The following is a 23,945-nucleotide window of genomic DNA, read 5'->3' as shown; positions in this document are numbered from 1 at the left end:
CTGGTCCCATCTACTCATCTAAACACAGGCTCCCAATGCCCCTCAAACCTGTGCCATTCCTGGTGTCTGACTGCTTCTTCACCACTGTCAGCTTGTAGCCATCACCATAGGTGCTCTTGAGGAAGAGTGGAGATCCACAGCACTTGAGCTTGCCGTGGGAGATGATGGCGATGCGGTCACCCAGCAGGTCAGCCTCATCCATGTGATGTGTGGAGAGCAGGATGGTCCTCCCTTAGGGTGGCACAGAGCCTCATCAGAAGGTCCAAGGCTACTACAGCCAGAGGAGCAATGCTGGGCTCTGCCCACCTTCTCTTACCTGGCTTATACTTGAGGATGAGGTCCCAAATGGCCCTGCGTGCATAGGGGTCCACGCCAGCAGTGGGCTCGTCCAAGATCACGGCCCGTGACCCACCCACGAAGGCAATGGCCACTGACAGCTTCCTCTTCATTCCCCCTGAGAGGGTCTGCACCAGGGAGTGGCGTTTGTTGGAAAGCTCCAGGTCCTCAATCATCCTGGAGACAGGTGGGAAGCACCAGAAATGTTGAGGGGGCCAAAGAAGGACCCGGTGCCAGTGGGGAGCACGTGATGCCTTTTCTCCGTGTGGTACCATGGCCCTTGGCCACTGGGGCAAGCCCAGCTCCAGCTGAGCTACAGAAGCATCTTCTGATGCCTTCCTCAGCCTGATACTCCAAGTTCTGGAAAAGACTTGGTGGAGCTGCTTCAAGGGACATTTCTACTACCAGATTACCCACCCCAGCTCAGCCAGCAGGGAGGGGACCCATGCATGCAGAGGGGCAAAAGGAGCAGGAGGTGCCTACTTGTCCATCTCCTTGCGGATCTCCTCCTCTGCCATGCTCTTGAGCTGTGAGTAGAACCAGAGGTGCTCTTCCACTGTCAGCCTGTCGAAGAGCACGTTGTGCTGAGGACACATACCCAGGTTCTTCCGGATCTCATCCATCTCTGTTCGGATATCGTGGCCATAGATGGTTGCAGAACCCGAGGTCGGAGGGAACAAGCCGGTTAGGATGGACCTGGATGGATGCAGAAACACAACAAGGTGAGGGATTTTGGGTTCCTCCATCTAGTCCTGCTCTCAACCACCACCCCCAGCAGTGGTCCCCAGGCAGAGCAGTGTCAGTGCAGGGTCATGTGCCTGCTGCCTGCCCCCCTTCTGTGGTACCCCCATCCCCACACTGCTGCTCTCTGGGCACAGCACCAGCTGCCACAGGGCCCTGCAAGGACATAAAGCAGCACCTTCCCCTGCTGCCCAGGGCATTGCCCACATCCACCCCAACAGGCACTCACATGGTGGTGGTTTTGCCTGCACCGTTGTGTCCCAGGAAGGAGACCACCTGGTTCTCATACAGGTTGAGGCTCAGCTTGTTCAGCGCCAGCTTCTTGTCTGTCTTGTAGACCTTGGTGAGTTTGTCAATGCAGACAACCAAGGGGAGGTGGGTTGGCTCCTCCTCAATGCCCCGGGTCTCCTCTGCTGTGAGAGCAGGATGGTGAGGAGCCAGGGGATGGCCAGGAGGACGGATTTCCCCACCTCCACCCCACAGTGGATGTGCTGGCACATGGCCCCTTCCCCTCTGCTTCTCATCAGTCTCCCCCCCCCCCCCCCGTGTCCCAGCCTGGCTCAGGATCCCGACCCAACAAGGACACAGGGGACACTCAGGAGTCCCCAGCCAAAACAGGACCCTGCAGCAGAGCCAGGGCTGCCCCCAGGCCACCCCCCACCACCTCTCATCTCTCACCCAGCCTCCTGCTCTCCATGGCACAGGCCTGATCCTCCTCCATGATGCTGAGGCGAGTGGTGCAGGACCAGGGCCAGGTCCACTCCCAGGTCTCCACTCTCCCATTTCCCAGCCAGTAGGACTTCTGGAAGGGGAAGTACCAGGGCCGGGGCAAACCAAACATGCCTGCAAGCACAGGAGTCAGCACCAACCCACAGCCATAGCCACACAGAAGCTGGCTAAGGGCTTGTGCAGAGCCTGCTATGGGTGCAGCCATGGACATGGGCATGGAGGTTTCCCCAGCTCAGGATCATCACTGATGGGGGCTGCAGATGAGCTGGGGGTCAGAGCAATGCTGCTGGGATGGGTAAGGAAGTAAAGTCCTCTGGGCTTTGGGTAGGGTCTGGCTCATGCTTTGGTTGGACTAGAAAAGCAAAGGACCCCACATGGGTCATAAAGGGGACAGCACTCCAGCCATGGACACTGCTTTGCCACAGTTAGCAGTGAAACGAGATGTGTGACTGAAAACCTCCAAGGAACCTGCTGGTGACACCAGTGGGTCAGGGTATGTGGGCAGGTGTCCCCAACAGATCACATACAGGGCAAGCTGTGCTGAATCCTATCAAGTCAGGGCTGAGCACTGCCAGGAACCAGCAAGTCCCTAGCAGGGAGGCTCCTGTAAGATCAGAGATGCCCTCAAGCCCCACTGCCCACACGTACCAGGATGCACAGCCTCAATGTACCACGTGAGCACCCCGTAGACCACTGCATCCACAATCAGCATCATCATGGACAGCAGGAGGTTGAAATCATCTCCTTCCACGGGTGACTGGCTGAAGGTGTGCCACTGGATGCCCACGCCAGCCACCTCATACAGTGCAAAGTACTTGGAGCCCAGGCCAAAGGCTGTGGTGGACATGAGAGACTGTGGAGAGGTGAAAGGGACATCAGGAGAAACCACAGATGAGCTCCAGAGGAACAGGTTGAGGCGAATTCCTACCCAGTGCTGCCCCACCCAGCCCTGAGGAGCTGCTCCCTCCCCTGGGAGGCATCAAACCTCTGGGCATGCCTCCAAAATGCCAAGGGGAGTCAGTTCATATAGGCAGAGGTTTGCAATGGGCTTGGTGACAGCTTGGTGATCTGTGCATGATGAACCTGGAGTGCATACCCGGGGTCAAGAAATTCCCCAGCAGCCAACTCACCGCGATGCACTTCTCAAAGGCAGTGATCTTGTCATGTGCCACCTCCTCCCGGATGGCCACATACATGTAGGGCACGTAGCTGAGGAAGTAGATGATGCCACCACAGGCAGAGGCCAGCTTGGCCTTAGAGTAGAGCACTGACACCAGAAAGCTGCAGGGAGGAACGTGTTACTTGGGATCCTACCCCACCAGGGCTCTCCCCACACCATGGTGTTGAGGTGATGGGAGACCCTCCACCTCTCCTTGCCTGGCCAGCTCCAAACACCCTCACCCCATGGCACTAGGACCCCAGCACTGTCCACGTCCCCTCACCCCACGGACGGGACCAGGAAGCTCACCAGAACATGATGGTGGCTACTGCATAGATGGCAAGGAAGAGCCAGATGATGAGGACATCACTGTGCATCAGGACCTTGCCGTACTTGAGGATGGCGGTGAGCGCCGTGACCGAGATGGAGAGCTGGACAAAGCCAGTGATGAACCACGCCACCCAGTGCACTGCATTGTTCAAGCCCATCATCTTCATCACCTGCGAGGCCAAAGCTGCTGAGTGGGGCTGTCCCCTGCCCCACATCCCTGCTGCCTCGGTTGCTGGCTGGCAGAGCAATGGGCAGCACAAAAGGGGGAGATGGGGGCTGCCGGGAGCAGTCATGCAACAGCACCCCGTGCCAGGGTGCCAAATGGGCTCAGCTCCCTCTGGCACTGGAGAGACTCAGAAGGACCAGCTCAGCCCAGGGATGTGGGATCTGCACCTGCCCCAGCTCATGCACCCCGGATGCCAGCACCCCCCCAGGGATCTCTCCCACCATCCCCACCTCTTTCAGGCGATGCTCCTTCTCTGTTACAATGTGCTGGATCATCATGGCCACTGAGTAGACCCAGGAGATAACCATGCACAGGGGCATCATGTGCTCGATGACAAAGAGAAAGCTGGTGGAGGAAGAGCTGGATGGTGGCACCACCACAGAGACCCAAGGGAGACCCCTGGGGCACAGGGCAGCAGAGGGGTTCTCCCACCACCCAGGACAACCAGTGCTCTGGTCCAGCAGCTGCACAGTGCCCTGAACCATAGGACAACCTGGAGTCCTGGCAGGCAAGCAGGCAGCAGCCCTGGGCTCAACCCAGTGCCCTGCCAACCCTGGTGTGGATAAGGCTCTATCCACCCTCCTGCCCTGGAGGGCTCTGAGACTTCTCCAGGTGCTTTCTCCAAACCACTGTGTTCAGTAACCACTGACACCCCCATGTGCCATCCATTGACCACACTCCTCTGGTACTCCCCAAGTCTTCAAGACACCTCCCAGCCATGAACTCCTCACTTCAGCTGGAAACTGGGCACAAAATCTTTCCCCTGCTTGTTCCTAGTGGCCCAAGGAACAGGGCTTAACTGCTTTCTCATCACTCCTTGTCTCTCAGCCCCTCAAACTTGTCCCCTTTTCCCAGCAGAGACATCCTGGCCTGCAAAGGGTAAGAGGAAAGGTCCTGCCCACCCTGCCCACATGGTGTTACTCACTCATCCCGGGTATAACACGGATATGGGAACATCTGCACGTAGTTGCCGGGCTCCACCACATCGTGGCCAACAAAGGTGTTGATGAGGGCACGTTCCATCATGTCTGAGGAGGAGGAGAGGCCAAGCTGAGCAGGCAGTGCAGGCAGGGGCCACGGGCAGCTGTGCCACGGAACTGGCACTCACCCTGGATCCAGACAAAGCCATAGAGAAAGTAGAAGCGACCACCAGTGTTGGGGCCAGGCCGCCAGTACGCCCGGCGGATCTCGTTGGTCTTCTCCGTGAAGCTGGAATTCTGTCGGATCTTGTACATGACATGAGGGGGCAGGGAGCCATCCTTGTTGGTCTGGAAGATGACACCTGTGGGCAGCAGAGAGGCAGGGAGTACCACAGGAGGCAGCCACACCAGCTGGCCTGCGGTGACCCGCAGGGATGTGGAGGGCACCCAAGGGCACCACGAGGGTTGCCATGGATGAGGAGGGTGGGCATGGCCCTGGCATAGGGTGTGAGGGCACAGGGACAGCAGGCAGCAGCACTGGGAGAGCCAGGACAACAGCAGGACATTGTGCCTGGCGTGGCTTGGCCAGGGACAGAGGATGAGAACTGTGAGATGCTTGGTCCACTCATCCACCCAACACATGCACTGAGGCAGCCACATTCCAGAAACAGGAGCCCTGGGCACAGCTCAAGAAGGACAGGGGTTCAGGGACCTCTGCAAAGGGGCTGGTTCCCAGGGACATACTGGCAAAGACTGTGACATTGTCCTGGTAGGCCTGGTTCAATGTGTAGTTGACGATGCTCTCCTCATCTGGGAACCCTTTGAAGACATCCACACTGACCTGGTGAGGGGGAAAAATGTTGAGACCCCACTAACCCTGGTGGGCCTGGCAAGCAAACCCTGCACACAGTGCAGCCTGGGCCACCCACAGCCACCCTGGAGCCCCTAAACCAACAGTGAGGATCCCAGAGCTCTTGACACTGCAGAAGCCACCAACTCCTCCTTAAGGAGGTCTGAGTGGACCTGACCCATTCCCAGCCCCACAGAGCCCAGCTGCTGGCACTGGGTGCTGCTTCAGCACCCATGTTCACACGAGTGGGCGCAACCTCACCTTGTCCATGAAGTGGACCCAGCCACAGGCAGCATTGTCAATGGCATCCAGCTGCTGGAGCAGGACGCTGGCGTTGGGCAGGGAGAAGTTGCCATTGAGGAAATTATGAAGAACATCACTGTCTGAGACATTCAGGATCTCTGGGTGCTTGTGGAGGTCAGCAGTGAACTGGGACAGGGAGACACAGGAAGGAGAAATTGGGGTACACCTGCAGCCCCCTGTCCTCCCCCACGGACACAGATGGGACTCAAGGCTCCTTGTGGGAATGGTGAGACAGCATTCACCTCACACAACCAACCATTTGGTCCTTGCAAATGGAGGGTGAGGAGCAAGAGTTTCTTTCTATGACGAAGCCACAAGGTGCCTGGGGGGTAGGACACCCCTGGGGCAGTAAAGCTCTGGCAGACCCTGTTCCCAGCCCTCTCCTACCTGCTGGAGCCAGCGGATGCGTCTCTGCAGCCGACCCTCCTCCAGGTAGGCACGGATCTCAGGGGAGATGTTCAGCCAGGCCTTGGCATAGTGGGTGACATTGCCCACGAAGGCAAAGGTCTCATTGGCCTGGGGAGCAAGAAGGTCACACAGGGAGGAAGGTCACACAGCAGGAAGAGACACCCACACTCTCCAGGGTGGCTAACAGCCAGGGAGGTATCTGCCCACCTCCCAGTAGGCATTGCTATCCCAACGGGAGCCAGGACACCTGCCTGGCACCTGGCCCCTTCCTCCCCACCTGGCCTTAGACTCATTCCTCTCAGCACATTTCCCTTGGTGGGAAAGAAAGGACAAGGCTCCTGACCTGTCCTGACACTCTCACCTTCAGGATGACCTTGTCTACTTCAGTGCCCACAGGTGCATAGAGGATTTTGGGGTTGCTGGTCATCAGGTGCACGAGGAGGCCCAGGTTTCGCTGCTCCTTGCTGGTGAAGCCCAGTGAACTCATGTTGCCCTGCTTCAGAGCCTCAGGCTCGATGGTCCTGCAAAGGGCACCGAGCTGCCAACTCCACCCCAGCCCCTACCCCTGCCCAGGAGGGGATTTCACACCAAATCCCAGTGTGGTGCTGCCCAGCACAGGGAGCTCCTTGACTGCTGGCAGAGGCACATCCCTGGCCTGACCAGAATCTGTCCCTGTCCCTCAGGGTTCTTACCGGTTGTTGCCACAGAGGATGGGCTGCAGCCCAGCCCAGAGCTGCACAAATGCTGAGAACTGTCCCTGGGAGTTGTCACCACCAGCTGAGCCCCCTCCTGTCCCCTCCTCCTCTGCCGTGGCATTGGTGGCCGTGGCATTGGTGCTGGCCCAGCCAGTGCTGTTGGCAGTGGGTGGGGGGGCCTTGCTGGCACAGGCTCCCCTGGGTAGCAGCTTGGCCAGTGCTGAGAGGATGTCCACATCCCGGAGAACCTTCTCCATCTCCACCAGATCCTCCAGGAGGGCACGGAGGCGGTGCTGGGCAGCCGTGCTGTTCACCTCGTCCAGTTTCAGCTGTGAGGATGATGTGTGGGCAAGGAGTGAGCTGAGGCAACAGGGCCCTGCTCCCCAGAAGGAGGGGACCAAAGGGGACCCCAAGCAGTAGCACATTGGCTAAAAGGTTGGCTAAAAGGTTGGAGCTGTGCCCAGCTGGGAACCTGGACTCACTGCTGTGCATTTGTCACTATCAGGAAGTGGGAATGCAGGCAAATGTTGGCAGGGTCTTGTTAGGGGATATGAGATGTTTCTCAGGCAGTAAAGGGTGATCTGCTGTGACCACAAGGGACATATCAGACTTGTGTGGGACAAGGAGGGAGACCTCTGAGCCAGCCTTGGGGAGCAGTGCCACTAGGGATGCTAACAGTCCCAGGGAGTGGAGACTGCAGGAACACACTTGGAGGATGCTGAGGACACCCAGACCTCTCCAGTGGGCAGTGTCTGATGGGTGCCAGGAGAAGGCATCACCTGGAGTCCCCCCATGGGGCTGAGCGGGGGGTACACCGTGTAAAGAGGTGACCAAGAGGGGTCAAGGCCATGTCACAGAGCCCCCCCCATCTCCCCACACCCCCCCATTGAGCAGGCAGACGCTGCTCAGGACTTGTCCCTGGTCCAACAGCTCCCCCAGCCCCACTCTCACCCTGCTGGCAATCTTGGGGGTGTCCATCTGGTCCCTCAGCTCGGTGGCCAGCTGGCTGAAGCGCTGCTGGCGAGTGCCCCGGGTGCCATTGCAGGCCAGCACCCGGTACGTCTGCAGCAGAGGCTGCTGCCTGGGGGCAACGTGCAGGAGCCTGTGCAGCCCCCCTGCACCCTGCTCACACGTCAGCTGCTCCAGCACCGGCCCAGTGAAGAGGACATGCTGAGGGGTAAGGAGTCACGGGGTGAGCTTGAGGCACAAGGGCACCAAGGCACAGCCCGCACCGTTTTGCCTCCCCAGGCACTCACCTCCATCTCAGTGATGAAAGCCTGGGGGCTACTGGAGGCAGTGGGTGCTGGGGTGGTACCAGCAAGGCCCAGGGCCTGGGAGAGCAGGTGGAGCAGTGATGGCCGGCGTGGGGCTGTCACCGGGTCCCGTAGTGCCCTGTGGACCAGCCCGTCCTGCAGGCTCCTCCAGCTGCTGGGCAGGCTCTTCTGCAAGAGGGGGGGCTGGTACTGTGGGGGCTGCCTCAGGTCCCCCTCTGTGTGTGTCCCCAAGCACCCCTGAACAACCCCACAGCACCCCAGTCCATGGTCCCCATGTGGAGAAGGAAGAGACATGCAGATGGGAGGACAATGGGACCCCATCCACAGGAAGAAACAAGGAGCTTGTTCCCTCTACAGCCACTACCCAGGCAGTGCCATCACCCACTGGATTGCAAAACTGAGGCACAGGCACTGGTGTGCCACAAACCACTGGGGGAACTGGTGGAAGCACTGGGATGGGACCCAGTCACCCTTGCTGTTGCTCTGTCCACCCAGCATCCTGTCACATCCCCTCTGTTGGGATGGGCACACCAGATCACCCTGTGGTGGGACGTGGAGGGGATGCTGAGGACAAGCTTTGCCCCACCATATCCCCTGGAATCACTCCTCACCTCCAAGTGTGTGATCTTCTCACTGGGGCCAAACTCATCCCACAGCTCTCGCTCATGGGTCTCATCAGGTACCAAAGGAAAGGAACCAAAAAACAGGCGGTACACCTGCAGCAGGGACAGGGGTGGGGCTGCTGAGTGTGCCAGGAATGGGGACACCTGTTTGCCCCAAACATGGAGTAGCAGGGCAGGGCGAGTCCTGGGCAGGTGCCCACCAACTCCCCCTCTGTGGGGCTGGTGGTCAGGGCTCAGCCTGGGTCAGGACTTATCCATTTGCTGGGGCAGTGCAGACCCCTGCAAAGTCCATCCCTGCAGCACCGTACAGTCACCCACCACCCACCTTCACCCCCATCACCACCCACCTCCTGTGGGTTGATGCTGGAGCCCAGGAGAAGCTCAGCGGTGCTGTTGGGGAGGGACAGGTTCTGCATCAGGAAACGGTGCAGCTCACCTTGGTCCTTGGCTGCCCATGCCAGTGTGAAACCAGACCCTGGCAAAGAGCAAGGCAGAGGGGTCAGAGAAGCTCACCAGTACCAGGAGCAGGGCACAGCCCCACACAGGGACACGTCCTGCCCAGCACACTGCAACGTGGGACAGTGGCACCACTACCACGTTCCATCACGTCACTGGGTGCCAGGCAGGTGGGCATCTCCATCCCAGCCTGTGTGCAGCGGGGCAGGATGCAGCCCACCTGGCTGGTTGCTGAAGTGGGACTCTGTGGAGCTGGGCTCACTGCTGCTGAGAGCCTCCAGGCGCCGACGCAGTGACTCCAGCTCCTCCTCCAGACCTGGGTGCTGTGGGTCAAAGAGGCTGCTCTGCTCCACCGCTTCACTGAGATGCTCCAGGAGCTGGGTCACCCTGTGAGAGCCCAGCACCACCCTGGCTTCAGCCCGCGGGGGAACGGGTTGAGGTATCCCCTGCACCCCAGGGATACAGCGCTCTGTACCCCGGCTCTCCAGGGGCACAGGCTCCTGCCTTGCTCCTGGTGTGGCAGTGCCAGGGTGGGAAGGAGCAGGCTGTGCACAGGAGCATGAAGGGCAGGAGGGGGAAGGCGAGGGGAGGTGGAACACTCACGTGGAGTTGGAATACTGGAGGAAGCCAAACTCATCACGTTGACCATCGGGGCACAGGGACTGCATGACGGGCAGGATTCCGGCTGAGGTGAGTGGGGCCGCCGTGTAGAAAGCTGGAGCCAGCAAGAGAGTGGCCAAGGAGGACGCCAAGGAAGGTATGGGCAGGGGGAAGAAGAGGTGTGGGGAGCAGGGGGAGGCAGGGGCCACCGGAGAGACAGACACTCAGTTCAGAGAAGTGGGAGCCCCGCGGGAGGTTGGCGGCCGTCAGCAGAAGTCTGCAGCTTCCCCACCAAGGTTGTCCCCAGATGGTGGCCTCTTGGGGCTGTGAGCAGCTCCTGCCACCCCGGCTCCTGCTCTCTTGCCCCTGCCTGCTCCCCCCTTGGGTGATGGGTCCCTCCCAGCCCAGGACAATGCTGACTTCTGCTGCTTGTCCCATGCCGACCATCAACCTCCCCCGGCCTCTCTCAGCCCCTCTTGTTAGTAACCTCAGAGCCACTGCTGGATCTTCAGAGGAAGAGAAGGAAGAGGACAAGTACAGCAGGGAAAACAGAGCTGTCACCCACAGACCCTCAAGCCCCCGGCCCCCCTTGCCCAGCTGCCCTGACGAGTGGCTGCTGGAGGTGGAAATGGAAACACAGAGAGAAGAGATGGAAAAAATGAGGAGCAGCAAAGGGACAGAAAGTCTTTTCCCCCCCCTGCCAGTGCTGAGCCATGGTCCCTGCTGGGGTCTTTCCATGTCCTTTCCCAGGGAAGGGCAAGCCCATAAGGGCCCTGCCTGAGGGGGACCAGAGGCTGTCACAGGGCAAAGTCCCAGTTCTCACCACCCCAGCTGGTGGCCCCATGGTTAGAGGCAGATAAGTGCTGTTAGCACGGCCACAACAGGCAGGGGCTGGTGAAGATGGGCTGGGACAGGGACAGCCCAGAGGAGGCAGGGACATGTAGCAGGGAATGGGCCAGCAGAGAGATGGTGGTGGCCATGCCATGCTTTGGTGGCATGGGTGGCATCTTGCAGGCCTCCAGGCTCCTAGCAGTGCCTGGCTTGTCCTGGCTGCCAGGGGCCACAACAGAGACCCAATTATGGTGCAGAGGTGGGAGCTATCTCCAACCTGTTGGGGACAAGCTGCAGTGGGTGACAGGCACGAGTGGGTGACCAGAGGCCACCACATAGGTGCCAGCACTCAGCATGGTTTGCCCCAGGACAGAGGACAGAAGGGCTAAGGACAAGCCTCCACCTGACCTAGAGAGCCCTCTGCAGCCTGGAAGGGTGGGGACATCACTGCTGGTGGCCCCAACACTTGGGGAACCCAGCACTGCCTCCTTGGTGTGGCCATCACCACCTCAGTGGGGACCCACCATGGGGAGAAGCAGGCAGGGCTCACACTGCACTGTCCAAGCTCAACTTCACCAGCCCCAGAGGAAGGTGAGGTGGTTACAGAGGTGTGTATTAGGCCAGAGTGAGTTGATCTAAACCAGGCTCTTTCTCCCCAAAACACGGAGCTGGCAGAGGCAGGGGAAGGGGGGGAAGCACCCACCCACCCCACCAACTTACAGACTGGCGCATGCAGTAGAGGCATGGAAGGCAGACAGGCAGGGGAGATGGTGGGAAAGAAAAAGAAAATGTGAGCAGAAAAGAACGAAAAAACAAACCAAAAAAATCACACAACACAGAGCAGACGTCAGTGCCAGGGCAGGAACCAGGGCAGCCAAGCCTGTGCTGGCAGCTGGGCTCTCTCTCTCTCCTTGGAATGTGCTGAAACACAGGCTTGGACCATTATTACATTGGGTCACAGCTGTGGCTGGTCCCTAGCATCTCCCCCTGGCCCCACCGTGCCAGGGCACTGGCCAGGGTGGGTGTCCCACGGGGTGTTGATGTCACACGGAGCCCTTGGCAGCCAACAGCTCCACTCCACCACCTCCCAGTGGCACAGCCTGCAGGCACTGGAGCTGCAGCCCCAGCCAGAGACCCAGCTGCACACCTCTGGGAGATCCCAGCTCTGGGGCCATTACTTTGTCACCTTCCCAAGGCCCCAGAGTCACACCACAGCCAGGCATGGGGCTCCACACGGTGCATTTTCCCCCACAGCACCACACGGAGCTGGTGATCCCTTCCCAGCACCACCCCAGCTGCTCCCTGAGCACTCTGGGGACCATGACTGTCCTAGTCCCATCCAGCTTCACCTCCCCTTTTTTCCTCACTAAATCTCCCTATGAATGGCAGTGACAGGCTGGTCAGTGCTGCCACCCCCAGGGGAGACAACCCCCACTGGAAATTACACTGACTCTCTGACCCCTCCGTGCCTGCCCCACCAGCCCCTGCCCAGTTCTATGTCCATCAAAAAGCCCCTCTGGGTCCCCACCAGGTGTCACAGTGTGCCCTGGGGCTGTGCCCTATGGACATCACCCTGCTGGCACTCACCTTCCTTCACAGGGATGGTTGGCTTCTTCTGCCTCAGCCCCAGGAGGATGAAGAAGAGCACCAAGGGGATGAAGATCTCAAAGGCCAGCACCCACTGGGGACAACACAAAGCAGAGGGATTGTGATGCTTGGGGTCAGGACTCAGCTGCCAAGGAGGGAGCATGAGCAGGGTCCCCAGGGCACTGGTGCAGGGCAGCACCATGCCCGTGTCTTGCAGGTGTCTGGTGGCACTGATCAGCTCAACCAGAGGCACAGGGGGCAGACAAGGATCTCCTGCTTGTCCCTGCCTGCTCTGTCCTGCCCAGGGCACCTTGGAACAGAGGGTACTGCTTCCCAGGGAGATGTGCTGCTACATCACACACATGGGGTACCAGGGCTGCAGCCCAGCCCCCAGTCACTGGGGCTGCCAGGGGAGGTGACACCAAGTCCTTGTGGCTGGCAAAGAGCTGCAGGTCCCCATCCTGGCAGTGCGTGGTAGCTGCCTGGCACAACGTCCCCCTGCCACTCATGCCACTGCTGGGTCCTGCTGTGGGGCTACACAGGGGACAGACCCTGCAGGGAGGGGGGTGAGGTCCCAGCACCCCCTCTGTGCCCGCCCAGAAGGTAACAGCCTTGCAGGATTTCCACTGGTGGCATATGGCAAATCACAGCAAATCCCCAGGAATCCCTGACACCAATCCCATAGGATGCCCAGGCTAGGCTCCATGCCCAGAGGCCCTGGGGATGGGCACCGGTGCCTGCCACCAGAGGGGCACCCAGCACACCCGGGCATGCTGCCAGCACAGCTGCTGGCACTGTGTGTGCCCAGGCCACATCACACCCCCAGTGTCCCTGCTGCTGAGTGGAGGTGAGGAAACTGAGGCACAGGGTGAGGTGAGCCAACCTCAGCTCATTTCAGGGCCACATCAGACCCCTGGACCCACTGCCACACACAGGCAGGGCAAGTCCCAGCTCTGCTGCCAGGAAGGTGCCCACTGCAGCACCAGCCTGGTGCCCTGCAGTGACCAAGCACTGGCGGGAGGAAGAGAGGGCTTTAAAATTACAGGGGCTGCCCAGAAGGACTCAGCTGGCAGCAGGTGACAGGATCAGGCTCTACAGTCCCCAGCAGCATCACCTCCACACTGACCTCACCCAAAGGGTGCAAATGCTCTGCCAGGAAGTCCCAGAAGTCCAGCAAACAGCAGAGAGCAGAGGGACCCACAAGCCTGGATCTTTGCCCCAGCTGTGGCACTCCTGCAGGCACCACGCTTGGCAGGGCTGCAGGACAGGGATGGCTGCACCCATGGGTGCCCCCAGTGCTGCCCTCCCCACCTCCAGAGGTGCTGATTTGGGGGGAGGCAGAGACTACAGGAATAAGAGCAGGAAGAGCTGGCAACAGTGGGCACCTCAGGAGCAGCAGCAGGGAATCCTCATCTGTCTGGCACCACTGGTCCCAGACAGTCCCCGGTGTCACTGTTGCTGCTTTGGTGAGGTGGCAAGGGACACCCCGACACACTCTGTCCTGCACTTGCTGCTGCCCCCACCCCCTGCCTGTTTACCAGACACACAATTGGCCTCTGTGCCCAGGCACATGTGGGACCATCCTCCCACACCCACGCCGGGCAGTACCAGGCTCCCTTGGGGACTGCTGGGCCCTTGGTGGCAGCAGGAGGGACCTGCTGGTTGTTATTTATTTTTTTGAAGTGGGTCATTGACCTTTTGCTGCTCTCCTTCCCCAGAGATGCTCCCCCCCCCCCCCTTCCCTGACCCCTCCTGCATCACCATGTACCCCAGTGGCAGGACTGGCTGTCCCACACCCCCAGGGGTTACAGGGTGATGGACAGACACCAGCACACACTCTGGGACTGATCCTGCCCCTCTGGTCCCCAGGGATCCCCTGCAGGGGCTACCCAGTGTTGAGAAGGGGGCCAGGGGGATGTTGTCCTAAGGGAGCCCTCCTGGTATGGCACCCAAGAGGGACACTCGACACTGGAACATGCTGGGGATGGCAGTGTCCCAGCTGGCAGGTGCAGAACACTGAGGGGCATTTTGGGATGGTGTGGGGAAACAAAGGGAGGGCAACGGCCAGGATCCCAGTGGCTAGGAATTTTTTGGGAGGATACTGCAAGATACTGGAAGAGGAGAGGGACAAAGAGAAAGGTGCCATGTGGGCACTGCCATGCCCTGCACTGCCTGTTGCAGTCTGTCCTGGCAGTGGCAGAGCTGGGCCAGAGGGATCCATCCCATTCACACATCCCCCAGCACACATTCACCTCACAAGGCTGGAGAAGTGAGCAGGATGAGGCCATGGGTGCTCCTTGGGTTGGCATGGTGCTGGGTATCTGCCTGTCCCCTCTGTCACCTCCCCAGATGGCAGGGAGTGTGCCTGTTAGACCCCACATTCAGCCCTGTCACCACACTGCTTGATCCTGTCTGACTGCACCAGCAAGGGAGGCAGAGCTTGGCAGGTGCTGGCCCCTGTCAGAGGGACACCAGGACAGCAGCTCCATGCCTGGGACCACCCTCTGCCATGCCAGCAGCTGGGGACAGAGGGTCTGTGAGGAGGATGAGCCCTGAACAGCCCCAGCATGAGGCAGCACCAGCCTGGGACACACAGTTCCCACTCCAGGCCGAAAGCACCAACAAGCCCCACAGGACACAACAAGGGCAAAGAGCCCCATGTCCCACCATGCCCAGACTCCAGCCAGCACCAGGAGCAGCCAGGAGACATGCTGAAGCCACAGGCCATGGGCTTGGGCAGGACACCTCTGCTGGCACCCCCAGAGCAGGGCTGTATGGATGCCCCACCAGCCCAGCTGGGTGATCCCTATGGAAGCAGCTCCCTACATCACTTGCCACCTCCCAGATCCACTCCATCCCTCCTGCCTGCTCCCAGAAATGCTTCCAAGGCTGTGCCCGTTGTCTTTGGTCAGCATGGCCTCCCAGAGGAGCAGCTATTCTCACTTTTTCTCAGTCCAAATTGTGCCTGTCACCTCTTGTCCCACTGCCACCTGTCCCAAACAAGGGCACCTTACCACACCTCAAACACTGCTGGCATGGCACAGCATGGCAGCCTGGGGGGGACATGCATTGGGGAAGCTGGAGGAGGATGAAATTCCCATGGGGTTTGCCAACACCTCTCCTGAGCCCAGTTCCACTGTGCCAGAGCAGGAAGCCCAGAAGGAGCAGGGCACAGCTCTCCCCGTGCCATCCCTACAGTGCTGTGTCAGCTGGACACCAGTGTGCCAGGCCAAGGGGGACACACCAGCAGCACTGCCTGGTCAGCACTCTGGCACAAAGCGCTGGGACTTGGCCAACCTCCTGCTGGCACCAGGTGCTCATCCTGAGAGCAAGTGGGATACCCCAGAGCCTCTCCCCATGGGCAGGGAGTGAGGCAGAGCCCTGCAGGAACAGTGGTTCACAGCCCTCCGGGCCACCAGTCACTCTGCAACGGTTGCCCCCACAGCCATCCTGTGAGCAAGAGTCCACAGGGACACCTGCCAAGCCTGTGCTCAACCCCCCCTGTGCCAGCTGCCAACAGCAAGAGGGGAAAGATCACCCTGAGGGGTCAGCACCAGCCCCATCAGTTCTTGCTGGAGGATCTGGCACCAACACTCACCACGGAGCCTGGCAGAGCCTGGAATGGGGGACTCTGTCCCCCAGGGACACTGTGTCCTGGCACAGGCACTGCTGCAGCAGGACCCCATGCCAGATGAGCCCTGCCATACCCCAAATTCCAGTCTTTCTTATTTTGCAGGCATGAAAAGCTTCACTCCCAGCAGCCAGGGAGGAAGGGGCAGACCTGCCAGGACAGCTCCTGTGTGCAGTGGGAGCTTCCCAGCTCTTGGCCAAGGAACAGAAAACACCGAACTGCACAAACCTCTTTCCCTGCCCCATGTGCATCCTCCCCCTACCCCAGGGCCTGCACCATGGGACCCCAATGACACACTGTGACACCAAAGCAGCATCTGGAGCCCCAGCTCCTGCTCGTTGTTCCCCTGAAAGAGCTCCAGACTGCCAACACTGCCCTGGGGCCATCCCAAACCCAGCAGCACACTTCCATACCCACCACTTCAGAGCTGGGAGCTCCAGCTGTGGTTACCTTCCCTTCCCAAACCCGTGGGCAAGAGAGAGCCACAGGAAAGGCAGCCAAGCACCCTGAGACGTGCCTGCCCTAACTTTTGAGATATCACCTGTTCATTTCACATCCAATATATAGCTTTAAACCAGCAACCACGAGTAATCTGGGAGACCATCCCTTACGATGCTCACAACTGAGCTCACCCCCACCCCAGCAGAGACAAGGTGACAGATGCTGCACAGCCTGCACCACCCAGGGGAGCCTCATGCTGGGGAAACACTCACAGACAGCCAGGGATGAGATGCTGAGGCTGGGCTCCAGCACAGGGCCTGTCTCTGCCCTGCCCAGCCAGCACTGGCAGCCCTGGTTTTGGGCTGCTGGGAGAGGGCCACACTCCTGCAGGAGCAGGCAGGGTGATGTCTCCTGCACAGACAGGGAATGTGAGGTGACCATGGTACTTGCACCCAGCACTAAGTGACACACACAAGGCACACACATCCTCGGGCATGACTGCCCCAAGGTCTGCACCAAATCCACCTGTGAACACTCCCAGTACAAGGTCCTGACACTGGCACACTGCATGTCCCCTCCACACGCTGGGTGGATGAGGAGGTGCTGGCCCTTCCCCTGCCACCCATCTGCAGCAGGAAGGGCACTCCAAGAGAGTCTCCACATACAGGGGTGTCAGAGCCTGGGCTCCTCATCCTGATGCAGCTGCAGGTCCCTGCACTGCACCCACCCACTGCCAGTGGGGCTGGAGAGGGACAGGGAGAAACAAGTCCCCAAAAGATTCTGGTCTGTAAGCCCACCAGTCACGGCAGCCAGGCCTGGGTCAGTTGCCAAGGGCTGGCAGATGCCAGGCTGTAGCTGTGCCAGCTGGATCACGCTGTCAAGCAGGGGTCTGTGACACACTGGTGCCACACAGCCCCTTGTTGTGGCCATGCAGCTCTGCTTGGGGTGAGAAGCAGGGATGACTCAGCCGCAGAACATCATCCCCCTCATCCATTTTGGGGGCACTGGGGCTGCCCGTGCAGCAGGGACCTGTCTGCAACAAGGGCCTCAGCACAGCTCTGCCCGTGCCATCCCCTGCCTGCCCCCAGCCCGGGGGGTATCCAGCTGCAGGGACAGAGCAGGCCCTGATGCCGGCAGGCTGCTGGTGTGGGAAAGCCGGCAGGATATTTTGGAGGGGGAAGAGGAGATTGTCAGATTGTGAGCAGCAGCTCGCTCCCCTCCCCCGCCCTCTAAAAATAACCGGCTCGGGGCACCCGGTGCACCCATCCCCCTGCCCACCCTGCTGCCGGTCCCTGCGGGCAGGGGTCTCTCCAGGATGGGGGTCCCTCCCTCCCGCCCACCCAGCGGGATCTGGCAGCGCAGCGCTGCAAGGAGCAGCCAGGCAGGAGGGGCCGGGGCAGGGACAAATCCTGCCTCCTCTGCCAGCCCCCGGGACCCCCCGCGTTCCCCTGGAGCAGGAATAATTCCCCTCCAGTCCACGGAGGAGACAGCTCTGCCCCACATGTGATTTGGAAACCTATTTATAGCCTACGGATACCGAAGGTGCGGGCAAAGCTCTCCTACCCCAGAGGGATGGAAGGGCTGACGAGTGCCCGAGCGGGCCGAGATGCTGCACAGGGCGGTGAGTTGGGTGTCAGACAGCACCCTGACCGCGGCCGTGGGCTCCTCCAAAGGCGCCAGGCCAGGGCGGCACCCGCGGGACCGGGAGGCAGCGGGCAGGGGGACTCCGCTGTCGCCGTCCCCCGAGGGGCGCAGCCGGGCCGGGGCGGGGGGCGTGGCGGGGCCTTCCCGGCCTCTCCGGGGGCTCATCCGCGGTCGGCGCCCGCACCCCGCATCCCCGCAGCCACAGGAGAGCGCCCAGCCCCGGGCCTGCACCCTCCGTGCCCCGGGCGGATGGGAGCACCCAGGGGAGTCCCCGGCCCCGGGGGGAGATGGCTCCGCATCCCTCCCGCACCTCCGGCCTGCGGCTCCCCGCGGGCCCCCGTCTCCTGCCCCGCTCGGGGCCTCGCCTTGGCCCCATCGGGGGCTGCAGGGGGGGCTCCGGACCCCCCTGATCCCGCCGCCCCCCGCGCTCACCGGGCTGCGCCGCTTCAGCGTCACGTTCTTCCAGAGCAGGAGATGGAGCTGGTGCAGGAACCCCATGACCGGGCCGGGCCCTGCCCCGCCACAGGGGCTCCCCTGGCTCTGATCCGCGGATCACCCGCCGCCCACCGCCATACCCCGCCGGGCCGCCGCCGCCTTTGTTGGTAGCACTCTGGGAAGCAGGGATGGAGCGAGCCGGCCCCGTTCTCGGCTTTGGCTGCAGCTCCAGCTCCGGCCCCGTCGAGCCCAGCACGGCACAGCCCTGCGCAGCACCGCCCCCAGCCCGGGGCCACCACCCCTTAAAGGCACCGCGGGGCTAAGACAGGTCCGTCCGTCACGCCCGGCCCGGTTCGGCCCGCGAACCATCGCAATGGGAGCACCTGAGCCAAAGCCCGGGCCCCACACCCCCGGCTGTGTCCCACTGTCCCGCCCCTAACTCCCGGGGATCCGCTGCTGTGTGGGGAAGGCTGGTGGATCCCTACGGTCCTCACGGGAATCCACAGCCCCTGTATGGGAGTGGGGCACGTGCCTCAGTTCCGGAAAATCCACGGTCCCGAGGACCTGCCCGCCAGAGACATGGAGAGGCCACCCCTCACCAGAGCCTCCCTTCCATGACTGCTCTTCCAGGACAGACTGGGGAGGTTGGAATGTGAGGCTGACATCACTGTCCCCACACCATGGCTGCTGCCTACCCTCCTCAGGCACAGCCAATGCCACAGACAAGTGGTGGGGTGTCCACATGTGTTTTTGGCAGGGAACAGCCTGTCTGCAAAAAGCTCTACCCCCAGCCCATCGGTGAATTGCATTGCATTGCATTGCCTTGCCTTGCCTTGCCTTACCCTGCGCTGTCCTGTCCAGCCCTCCCCTCCCCTCCCCTCCCCTCCCCTCCCCTGCCCTGCCCTGCCCTGTCCTTGCCTGTCCTTTCCTTCCCTTCCCTTCCCTTCCCTTCCCTTCCCTTCCCTTCCCTTCCCTTCCCTTCCCTTCCCTTCCCTTCCCTTCCCTTCCCTTCCCTTCCCTTCCCTTCCCTTCCCTTCCCTTCCCTTCCCTTCCCTTCCCTTCCCTTCCCTTCCCTTCCCTTCCCTTCCCTTCCCTTCCCTTCCCTTCCCTTCCCTTCCCTTCCCTTCCCTTCCCTTCCCTTCCCTTCCCTTCCCTTCCCTTCCCTTCCCTTCCCTTCCCTTCCCTTCCCTTCCCTTCCCTTCCCTTCCCTCTTTTCAACCAGTCACCCATCCCTCCCTACTTTCCATTCCTCTGGTTCTCTTCATTTAACCCCCTGTCCCTCCCTTCCCCCCTGTCCATAGCCCCCTCTCTCCTCCTCCTCCCCTCTCCTCTCGTTATCTCAAACCATCTCCCTCTCCACGCTGCTTCCAGGGACTGTGAATAACTCCTTTGGCTGCCACAGCCCTGAGTGGGGTTGCTAAGGGTGACTGCATTTTGGGTAGGCTCTGTGACAGCTGCCCGGGCACTAACAAAAGCTCCCCTTGTCCTGCCACAAAGTGCCATTATTCACAAAACTTCTGGGTGAAACACTGTGCCAAGGTGAGGGAGGATAAGGGATGCCCAAGGGGACGCAGTGGAGGAGAGGCATGGTGTTGTCCTGGTTCCGTGCCCTGGGAACCGAGGCTGTTTTGGAGGGGCTACAGGTTGTGTGGGATGGGGTGGGGGCAGCAGAGCTGCCTGGCCTCAACCGGAGTACGGCAGGGGGTGGCCAGACTGGGTTTTCCACCTGCACCTCACTGGCATTAGTAACCCAAGGTTCGCTGGCTTTTCTCTGGCTTTGGAATACCGGAGACATCTGGTGTCATAGCGAGGTGGGCCACAAAACCCCACAAAGGGCCAGCAGACACAGAGCCAGCAGCATGTCATGGGGCAGCACAGCCCTGGGTAGCAGTGACCCATCTCCTCCAGGGACCCCTGAGCACCTCTCACAGACCTTCCCTCTGTGCTGACCATCTGGGTAGGATCCTCTGGAGACTGCAGCACCCACCCCCACGTCCTGATCCTGTTTGGAATGACCTGTGGTTCCACTGCCCCCATGCTGAGGCAGAGCTGTCCCTGCCCCTCAGCGTGGCTTTGAGCCTCCAGCACAACGCTGCCACCTCCCTGGGACACAGGGTCGTGGTGCCAGTGGCTGCAATTATTCCCCAGGGCTTTGTCCCTGCTGCCAGGGTGTCCTGGGGTGATGTCTACAGATGCCAGGGAAAAGCTTCCTCCTGCTCCAGCATCCATCCTGCATCTCCTGTGGAAAAATTATGGCTGATGCTGTAACCAGTGCTGTGCTCCATGGAGTGGAACAGCCCTGGGCCACGTAGCCCCCGTCCCTAGAGCTGTGCAGGGGGCCACAGCAATGTGGGCAGTGCTGGCAGCTCTGGCCTGCAGCAGGTGAGGCTGCACAGTGCCCAGGACCTGGGCTCTCAGCCACGCAGAAGTGCAGGATGGGGGTGAGAAAAGATAACAGGAAACGGGACATGGCTGGGGAGGAAAAAACACCCAGCCCCAGAGCTGCTGTTGGCCTCCCAGGGCTCCCAGGGTGGCACTTGAAACCGCAGAGCCCTGCTGCACCCCAGCAGAGTGGCACAGAACTGTGCCCAGCCACTGTCTGGCCCTTTGCCTTGCTGCCAGCACTGCTGCCAGCCTTGCTCTGGGATCCAGGCAGCTGTCAGGAGCCAAGTGCTGAACCCAGGGACCCCCAGGGAGTGGTTGGGGGCTCCCATCTCTGTGTGTGCCCCTGCCAGCTGCAGGGACATCACCGTGTGCCACTCTGCTGACTCAGTTTCCTCATCTCTCCTCCTCTGCCGGGGCTTTGGGGGAAATTTGGTTCCTGGGCAAAATGCCAGCAGAGGAAGAACCAGGTGTGTGGCCAGACAGGGAGAGGGACTGGTCTGCAGCCAGGTACAGGAGGCAGCTCTCCGTGCAGACACTGCCAGGGCATTCATGTGCCTGCTTCCCCTTTCTGCACAAAACCTCCCAACCAGGGCAGGTGCTGGGGCGTGGTGGCACCCAGGAGCTGGTGGTGCTGCTTTGGCTGATAGTTTCAGGATGATCCCACACTCAGAAGCCACGGGGCACCCACTCAGCCACAGGACACCCACCTGGCCATGGGGCATCCCCTGACAGAGCATCCCCTCAGGTATAGGACATGCACCAGCCAGGAGGCACCCACACAGCCATGGAACACCCACCTGGGCATGCTCTGATGATACGGACCCACACACCCAGCTGTGGGTCCCATTTTTTGGGGGTGGCACTGGGGAAATGCTGGGAGCAGGCTGTGCCAGCTGTTGCATGCAGCAGGAAGGACCCACTGTGGGGTGGGACGAGGCAAAACCACAAAAAAGAGGAAACCCTCGAGTGCCTCAACCCAGAAGCAGCAGCTGCCCAGGCACACGCAGGCTGGCACCTTGCACACCACTGCACCATCCCTTCCATGGTGAGTCTGGGCTCTGCACGTGGGGAGAGGGGATGAGAATGGGGTCAGCTCCTGGTGCTCCAGAGTGTGCCCCCCCAGGGCATCTTTAAAACAGGGGCAGCATCCCCGCTGCCAGGGACCCGAAGCTGCTGCGTGTGGTGCAAGGGGCTGGCACAGCTTTCCCAGCCCTCCCTGCTCTGGATGTCAGGTTTTTCTGAAGCCTAAACTTAGCTCCTGTATTTCAGCAGGACAGATGGAGGGGGGCAAGGCAGGGAGGGGATTTTTCACAGCTAAGCTGCAGCAGCTGGAGTGGGAAAGTAGAGCCCTGCTTTCCAGGAGACTCCCAAATTGTTGGAGGAACCAGCAGAGCCCTGGGTGGCAGTGGGGCTTGGGAAGCCAGGGTTTTAACAAGGGTTACCTGGGAATGGGAAACCACCTCCAGTGCTGAACACCATGGGCAGCCCGTGGGTGCTGAGCCCTGACCCCAGGACCAGCACCACTGGGGGCCTGGAGATGGCAAATGGCAGGAAAGCATCTCATGTCTGGGGTTCCCATGCTCCTGTGGGCACTGTCCCTACAAAGGCAGCCCCAAAAGGCCCCTGCCCTGCCTGTGGGGAGCCAACCATCTGTGACACCCCAGAAAGAAGATACGAGTGTTTGGGACACCGAGGCAGTGAGTTCCCAGCCTGCTGAGCATCCCATGCCTTTGGTGGCTGGGGAGAGCATCCCGAGCTGGGGACAGCACCCCGAGCCCAGGGAGAACACCCCAAGCCCAGGAGCTCCCTGCCATCACCACAGGAGGGTGCTGGGGTCTCAAGCCAGAAACTCCAGCCTGGTCCTGAGTGGGTTTTTGAACTTCCCAGTCAGCTCCTCAGCTCGCAGCTCACAGGACCCTCTGTATCCCCCCCCCCTTGTTCATCCCGAAACACCCTCCCCAGCAAGCCCACAGTGGCCTTTCCTCTCTCCCAGGTGTGGGGTCTGCCACCCCAGAAGGTGACAGCCAGCCTGGCAGCATGCCCCGAGCACCACTCCTGCCACGGGCACTACGGGGCTGGCCCGGTGTGAAGGTTGTGGTCACTTCTGGGGTATTGGTAACCATACTCTGGAACCTGAGTTGCTTCCTCCAACCCTCTGAGGTCTCTAGCAAAGCCCCCAAGCACACGGCCCCACTGGTGGTCCTGGTATGGGAATGGCCCTCGAAAGATGTCCCTAACATCAGCGGGGACGTTTGCCATGAGCTGTACAGCATTGCAGGCTGCTGGATCACCACTGAGAAGCAGCTCCTGGGCCAGGCAGATGTGGTGGTGTTCCCTCACACCCAGCTCCAGGCTGGCAAGGACAGGATGCCCAAGGAGAGGCCACCAGGGCAGAACTGGGTGTGGGTGTCCCTGGAGTCCCCCTCCAACACTAAAGCTCTAGCGGGATGGAACCAGACCTTCAACTGGGTGATGAGCTACAGGAGGGATTCAGACATCTTCATCCCCTATGGCAAGCTTGTGCCCAACCAGTCAGCCACCGTGAACATCCCCACAAAGACTAACCTGGTGTCCTGGGTTATCAGCAACTACCACAGGACTCAGAAAAGAGCTGAAGTCTACAAAAACCTCTCCAGGTACCTCCATGTGAACATATATGGGAAAGCAAACAAAAAGCCACTTTGCAAGGACTGTCTCTTGCCAACTATATCCAAGTCCAAGTTCTACCTGGCCTTTGAAAACTCCATCCACCAGGACTACATCACCGAGAAGCTCTGGAGGAACTCACTCATGGCTGGCACCGTGCCAGTGGTGCTGGGACCTCCCCGGGCCAACTACGAGCAGTTTGTCCCTGCAGACTCCTTCATTCACGTTGATGACTTTGGTTCCCTGGAAGAGTTGGCCACTTTCCTGAAGACCATGAACTCCAGTCACTACCAGCAGTTCTTTGCCTGGCAGAAGAGGTACAGCGTGAAGCTCTATGCTGACTGGAGGGAGAGGATCTGCACCATCTGCACTGCCTACCCCAACCTGCCCCATGGCCATCTCTATCCCAGCCTGGAGAGCTGGTTCAACACCTAGAGTGGGGCTGGTGTGCTGGGACCATAAAGAGGATACTGGGGTCAGGAGGGTGCAGGGCACCCTACTGCAAACTGGGATGTGGAAGCTCCAATAACTCCACCCATCCTGGCTGTTGCGACACTGGGACCTTGAGCAACTTCACGTGATTTAATTTCTTGCAAAATTGGACTAATCCCCCCCCCAGACCTGACAATGAGCTACCTCACCAGGGTGCTGGCAGGACGAGAGGGTGATCTGGAAATAAATGACAGAGTGCTGCA

The 23,945-nt window shown here is 60.4% G+C and overlaps 2 protein-coding genes across 5 annotated transcripts in view; one reads left to right on the top strand and one right to left on the bottom strand.

Annotated features, from left to right (window-relative positions):
- ABCA2 (ATP binding cassette subfamily A member 2) overlaps window positions 1–18,471 on the bottom strand; it is a 32,258-nt gene extending 13,787 nt beyond the window's left edge. For 2 of the 4 annotated variants that reach the window (XM_071766394.1, XM_071766397.1), the window contains exons 1-24: window positions 18,217–18,419; window positions 12,069–12,162; window positions 9,654–9,765; window positions 9,271–9,437; window positions 8,942–9,069; window positions 8,583–8,687; window positions 7,954–8,139; window positions 7,649–7,867; window positions 6,695–7,026; window positions 6,364–6,523; window positions 5,982–6,110; window positions 5,553–5,720; window positions 5,186–5,282; window positions 4,630–4,803; window positions 4,447–4,549; window positions 3,752–3,866; window positions 3,275–3,465; window positions 2,937–3,087; window positions 2,455–2,659; window positions 1,756–1,920; window positions 1,307–1,490; window positions 820–1,032; window positions 317–513; window positions 49–231 (exon numbers count right to left, since the gene is read on the bottom strand). In XM_071766394.1, coding sequence (XP_071622495.1) covers window positions 49–231; window positions 317–513; window positions 820–1,032; window positions 1,307–1,490; window positions 1,756–1,920; window positions 2,455–2,659; window positions 2,937–3,087; window positions 3,275–3,465; window positions 3,752–3,866; window positions 4,447–4,549; window positions 4,630–4,803; window positions 5,186–5,282; window positions 5,553–5,720; window positions 5,982–6,110; window positions 6,364–6,523; window positions 6,695–7,026; window positions 7,649–7,867; window positions 7,954–8,139; window positions 8,583–8,687; window positions 8,942–9,069; window positions 9,271–9,437; window positions 9,654–9,765; window positions 12,069–12,162; window positions 18,217–18,282 — 3,844 coding nt within the window. In that variant the 5' untranslated portion in view covers window positions 18,283–18,419. Of the gene's footprint in view, window positions 1–48; window positions 232–316; window positions 514–819; window positions 1,033–1,306; window positions 1,491–1,755; window positions 1,921–2,454; window positions 2,660–2,936; window positions 3,088–3,274; window positions 3,466–3,751; window positions 3,867–4,446; window positions 4,550–4,629; window positions 4,804–5,185; window positions 5,283–5,552; window positions 5,721–5,981; window positions 6,111–6,363; window positions 6,524–6,694; window positions 7,027–7,648; window positions 7,868–7,953; window positions 8,140–8,582; window positions 8,688–8,941; window positions 9,070–9,270; window positions 9,438–9,653; window positions 9,820–12,068; window positions 12,163–18,216 lie in introns of those variants that run through there. The other 2 variants (XM_071766395.1, XM_071766398.1) reach the window with 2 other exon arrangements.
- Window positions 18,472–21,491: 3,020 nt separating this feature from the next.
- FUT7 (fucosyltransferase 7) lies at window positions 21,492–23,945 on the top strand. Its single transcript, XM_071766014.1, has 2 exons — window positions 21,492–21,649; window positions 22,598–23,945. Exons 1-2 carry the CDS (start codon window positions 21,505–21,507, stop codon window positions 23,683–23,685), a joined length of 1,233 nt encoding a protein of 410 aa, XP_071622115.1. The 5' UTR covers window positions 21,492–21,504; the 3' UTR covers window positions 23,686–23,945.

Source organism: Heliangelus exortis, chromosome 22 (assembly GCF_036169615.1).
Source record: "Heliangelus exortis chromosome 22, bHelExo1.hap1, whole genome shotgun sequence".
Classification (NCBI taxonomy): domain Eukaryota; kingdom Metazoa; phylum Chordata; class Aves; order Apodiformes; family Trochilidae; genus Heliangelus; species Heliangelus exortis.
This window is presented reverse-complemented; position numbering and strand designations above follow the sequence as displayed.